At 48.8% G+C, this 5,965-nt stretch overlaps 1 protein-coding gene across 1 annotated transcript; it reads left to right on the plus strand.

Moving 5' to 3' along the window:
- Nucleotides 1–1,908: 1,908 nt before the first annotated feature.
- LOC128731292 (uncharacterized) lies at nt 1,909–5,762 on the plus strand. The gene is made up of 5 exons (XM_053824401.1): nt 1,909–2,813; nt 2,879–3,174; nt 3,255–4,083; nt 4,302–4,419; nt 5,056–5,762. Exons 1-5 carry the CDS (start codon nt 1,909–1,911, stop codon nt 5,323–5,325), a joined length of 2,418 nt encoding a protein of 805 aa, XP_053680376.1. The 3' UTR covers nt 5,326–5,762.
- Nucleotides 5,763–5,965: the final 203 nt, after the last annotated feature.

Genomic DNA, 5,965 nt, shown 5'->3' on the forward strand with positions numbered 1-5,965 from the left:
GACGTGATGCATGTTCTTTTTTTCTGCTGGGGGATTTCGAGAGAGAGAGACTAAGGACAGCGGGGGTTTGGCGCGAGGAGAGTTTCGTTAGCCTCACTGCGTCTTGCTTTTTGCGTCGGTTTGGCAACGCCGCCACGCAACGATCGAACCTGGTGCGCATCATCCTGCTGGCATGAGATTGTTTCTGCATCCTTCTCGATTTCTCGGGTCGCCTCGGGTTGCGGATTGGTCGATGGTGGTCGCGGCACCAGCAGCTGTTGCCGAAAATAAAGATAAAAAGTGCAATGCACCCTGGCCGATTGAATCTTGCAGCGAGCGGTGTGTGTACGCAAGTGCACCGGCCCGGGGTTTAGGTTTAGGTTCGAGGCGGGATGAAGATGGTGCGTTTGGTTCGGGTGAGTTTTCTGCGTACAGGGTTCTGCACTTCTGCTTGTGAGCGATGTTCAGCCACGATCCGGCGGCATGCGCGTGGAAAATTTCCACTCGTGATGCGCCGCACGTCGATTTGATTTGTATGTTTGTTTGCACAGCGCTTGAATAGGTGCAGGCGTTGCGAAATTCAAGGGCAACATGTATTATTAGGCATGACCTAACCATGCGATAGCTTAGATGCCGGTTGTTGCAATCTGCTGGCCGCGGTTTTAGCGTTGGAAGGAATTGAATATTTCTAGCGAGAAGAGTCAAGAACATGCACAAAGCTCTTACAGCTATGAGTGATTGGTTTTAAAAATACACATTTGCTGAACGTCTGAAATCATTATCAAGCTGTAAATTGGTTTATGAATTGCTTTATCGTTTTGCTCGAGCGGCGGTGAAGTCTGGGCCATCGAATTGTTTGCTGTGCCAATTTGGTACGTCAGTGCATTGACCCGGTTTCGCCCTCGTATCACGAGCGGCGACTGGGTCGGGTTGTGTCGAATAAACAAACAAGTGGAGCGTTAACTGCACTCGCGATGCGATTTAAAAATGCAGCAAACTGACAGCACCGCGTTGCTAGCGGTAGGCTGTCGGTTGACTTTGACAGCAGGTCACGATATGGCGGGCTTTTTTGCTCCAAATCGGCGATTTATTATCGAGGGCACGTTGCTGATAAGATTTTTTAAAGTAGCCTGGTGTGTTTGAAGCTAGTGAATGTTTGAAGAGACATTTTGAGCAACTGAGTTAACGAAACCGAATGAAAATACGGGTTTTATTCAAAACACATTCCGAACAAAAACTCAAAAGAGAGCTCATCCATCTTAAACTATTACAATTATCTTATCGATTGACATAATTTATCTTAAATGTATTATTATTACAGATTTGCACAGCATTGTACAGCAATTCTTGTTCTACCAAACTGTACCAGAAACCCCATGTTTGCAGCTCAAAACTGAGATAAGTGAGCAAAGAATCTTGAATGGAGAAGCTGTGCTGGTCAATATGTTGCTCCTAAATGGTGTCTTAGTATGGTAGTTAGGGGAAAATGTTGGCGGTATTGCTTCCATAAATTATGTATTGAATCTTTTGGGATACATTGAATACTTCTTTAAAGATCGTATGTATTTAGTTGAGAAAAGGAAAAGCAAACATCACATGAGGACGGTTATCAATGAATAATAAGACCAAAAACGTGTATCAGCGAAGTGAATGCAGCTAGCTGCATAAACACACACCAACGCATGCAGCTGCAACAGGTGTCGTCCCAAGAATGTCAAAACCATGTATCGATTGTTGATTCGATGGGTCAGCTGTCAAAATGCACTCATAGGGCCAACCTCCCATGTTACAGAGCTCGTTAGGGTGTGTCAGGTGAAATGCGTTGGTTGTAAATTAGGCGTTTTTTAATTTAGTTTTATCCCACCTATAGTGCCTTATCTATAAAAGCGAGTAGTTTGTTTAAGTTGCGGTTCCCGATATTCAGTGATAATGGGATTGTTGTGGCGAAGCTACGGCATTTTTGCCGTGCTTACGCTGATGGGGGTGTTGGCCCAGTACGAATGGCAGCCAAAGGACGCCTTCGATGAGATAAAAGTACGCTTCGACAAAGTTAACGGAGACAACTGCCCGATTCTACCACCGCGGGACCTTACGTTACCCGAAGAGAGTGTTTCCCACCTTCCGGATATTAAGGATGTTAACATCAATCCCGTCTTTCCCAATCGGACCGCGTTGCTGCACCTGCACAACATGGCACTGAGCCGTGCCTTTTTCTGGAGCTACATTCTTCAGAGCCGCTTCATCCGACCAGCCATTAACGACACATACGATCCCGGTATGATGTACTACTTCCTATCGACCGTAGCGGACGTATCGTCCAATCCGTACATCAACGCATCCGCCATCTATTTCGCCCCGAACACGTCATTCTCGTCATCGTACCGCGGCTTCTTCAACAAAACATTCCCCCGGTTCGCGCCGCGCACCTACCGAGAGGATGACTTCAACGATCCGATTCATCTGCAAAAAATATCCACCCTTAACACGTTCTACGTGCGAGATCTGGGCGCCTTTCCGCCGGATTCGGCGCTACATGATTACACGATAAAGAATTACCACATAAACGAGTGGTACAATCTCTGGTTGCCGGATAATGTGGAGAAACGGCACGACACAAAGACGACATATCAGGTAGAGATTCGCTATGCCAATAATACGAACGAAACGTTTACATTCCACGGTCCACCGGGTGCTGACGAGAACCCGGGACCGGTTAAGTTTACTAAGCCCTACTTTGACTGCCGCCGGTCCAACAAGTGGCTAGTGGCGGCTGTAACCCCAATTGCCGACATTTATCCTCGCCACACTCAGTTCCGGCACATCGAGTACCCGACGTAAGCGAATGATTTGTAAGGTGTGTGAATATGTATGTAATGATTATTTTTTATTATACCTGAAGGTATACGGCCGTATCCGTGCTGGAGATGGATTTCGAGAGGATAGACATTAACCAATGTCCTAAAGGTGAAGGTAACAAGGGTCCAAACGTGTTTGCCGACACTGCTCGGTGTAAAAAAGAAACAACCGAATGCGAACCAATAGATGGATGGGGGTTCCGCAGGGGCGGATATCAGTGTCGCTGTAAGCCCGGGTTCCGGTTGCCCGGGGTCGTACGGAGACCGTATTTGGGCGAAATTCTCGAGCGCGCTTCCGACGAACAGTTCTACAACGGGTTCGATTGCATGAAAATAGGCTGTGAGTATGGGCTGCTGTGCAATGGATATTATCTTGGCGTGGGGCTTGACTTGAATAACGATTGATTCTTCCACTTCCAGGGGTCCAGAAGGTACCCATCAAGTGGTTCCGGGCACCACAGTATGTCAGAGAGCAGTACCTGAACCGGTACTACGAGTACAAGAACCACTCGACAGGACCCAGCTCGTTGCATTCGCACAAGCTCAACATCAACGAGGTGCTAAAGTTCATTTTGGGTGTGAACGCACGATCGTGCAAGAACTACCACCCACAGGATTTGGTCTTGACGGGGGAGTTTGCGTACGAAGCGCAGAAGCAGTTCGAGAACGAAGCCAAGATGGCAATCCGGCTAGCGAACTTCATAAGCGCGTTCCTACAGATCTCCGATCCCGCTGAGGTGTACTCAGGCAAACGAGTGGCCGACAAGCCGCTCACCGAAGATCAGATGATGGGCGAAACGTTGGCTCTGGTGCTCGGTAACACGCGCGTCTGGTCCGCTGCAACCTTCTGGGATCGCAGGAAATTCCCGAACCGCACGCTATTCGCGCCGTACGCGTACAAGCGCGAACTGAACACGCGCAAATTCAACCTGGAAGATCTGGCACGCTACAACAAAACCGGCGAGGAGTACATCGACAAGCCGTTCTTCCGCCTGCTGAAGCAGCGGTGGGCAACCAATTTCGATTCCCTCGAGAAGTACTATCTGAAGATTCGCCTGCGACACAACGAATCGGGAGAATACGCGCAGAGGTACGAGCACTTCCCGAACTTCTACCACGCGGCCACGATGGACCACGGTTACTGGACGACGCCCGAATTTGATTGTCGGGGTTACGTGAAAAAATGGCTCATAACGTACGCCGTGCCGTTCTTCGGGTGGGACAGTCTCAAGGCGAAGCTGGAATTCAAGTAAGTCCGCCGGCCGGAAATGCACTTTTCCCTTGTCGTCTCTGCAGCGCCCGGCGGCGGTCGGTTTTGTCTGGCCCGATTCCAGATCCCATAGCCTGCCGTTGCGCGCGGACGCCGGTTAATTCTGCACGTAACTAATACCCTTTTTGCTGTTTTCTTCCTATCCCGTGTTCCTTTTCGTTCTGTTTTTTTTTCTCTTTCGCTTCTTTCCCTCACAGGGGAGTCGTTGCAGTTTCAATGAACATGCTACAGCTGGATATCAACCAATGTCCGGATGATTATTATGAGCCGAATGCATTCAAAAACACTCACAAATGCGACGAGAAGTCTTCATACGTAAGTGCCCGCGCTCCGCCTCTCCCTTTTCAGGCTAAGCGGCCAGGCTTCGGCGCTTGCAGTTCCCGGGGCTCGGAGGCCGACGCCGTTGGGCTTCGGGGTTTTGATTTCATCCTTTATTCGCGTAATCGCTCGGAACGCCGGTTAGGCCATCGGAAATGATTCGCAAACCGCGACGCGGCTTCTGTACCGTGTTTTGCTGTGCACGCTTTCCCGACTGGCCCCTGCGCCGGCGGTTGCATCGGCCATTCTTTTGTTTGCGTTCGCTTCCCTGCTAAAAATAAGCGCAAATAACAACAGGGAAATGGAAAGAAAAAGCACAGGAAATCATCTGAACGGGCTCTAATGCGATCAAAGCGATCCTCGAACGATGCAAACGATTGTTTGCCATCCCGGGGGATTTCAATTCCATCGCAAACTGCATCCAGCAGGACTGCATCCGTGCGTTGCATCGGACGCGAAGTGGTCCCCGGGTACCATTCATACCCACCGACCAAAGGACATTGACCTAATGAGAACGCGTTCTGCAAGCTGGCCAGACACAGCGCAGCGAAACCAACTCGCCATGGATGCACGCTGTTGGTTCCTTTAGCTGACGAATTGTTTCTTCTGCTCTTCTGCCCGTTTACTTTTCAGTGCGTACCGATCCTCGGCCGAGGGTACGAAACAGGCGGCTACAAATGCGAGTGTTTGCAGGGATTCGAGTATCCGTACGAGGATCTGATCACCTACTACGATGGGCAGCTGGTCGAGGCCGAATTCGAGAACATTGTGAGCGACAAGGAATCGCGCTTCGAAACGTTCAAGTGCCGTCTGGCCGGAGCAGCCGCCCTGCAGGTGCAGTTTACCATCCTTGCCTTTGTTACGCTGTGCGGCTGGATGCTGCTGCGTCGGAATCAGTGCTAGTGAGCGGAAAGGCTCGCACAAATTATCTCATACGGTAGTATTACATTGAGCCACGAAGGTGAGTTTTATTTTGATTTATTTTATACGACATACAAAAGATGCGCCACGCCGCCATGCAGACCATTCCATCCACGCAACGAGATTGCAACGGTGCCCTTAACTAGTAGATAGGGGATGTAAATGTACGTAGAACGATAAGATTTATTCCATCCAACGTGACACTGGAACACAAGTGACACTAATCGCTGCCGTCCGATGAGTTATATTATACTCAGCATTTCAGACGTTTACGGGCTTGGAACAGTAGAATGTTGTGCCGTCCTAGTATGTATGTTTTGTGCAAGTCTTTCTCTGATCCGAATCTCGAATATAAGATACCTGTTTTTTACCAATTGAATCAAATATGCTAAAATAAACATAATTTTTTAACTAACTACTAACTATTTCGTATGTTTTTACTAATTATTTTCCACTAACTACTTCGTTTCGTCTGAGGGTGAGAAATGTTTCGTCCTGTGCTGTAATCGATCTTTACGTCCTCGATGTATTTTTATGTGACGTTGTACCTGTCTACTGGCATGGCTTTAGGGGAAAGAACAAAGCGTTGCTCCAGGGTGTGTGTCTCATTGCTGCAGCCACG

Source organism: Anopheles nili, chromosome 2 (assembly GCF_943737925.1).
Source record: "Anopheles nili chromosome 2, idAnoNiliSN_F5_01, whole genome shotgun sequence".
NCBI lineage: Eukaryota > Metazoa > Arthropoda > Insecta > Diptera > Culicidae > Anopheles > Anopheles nili.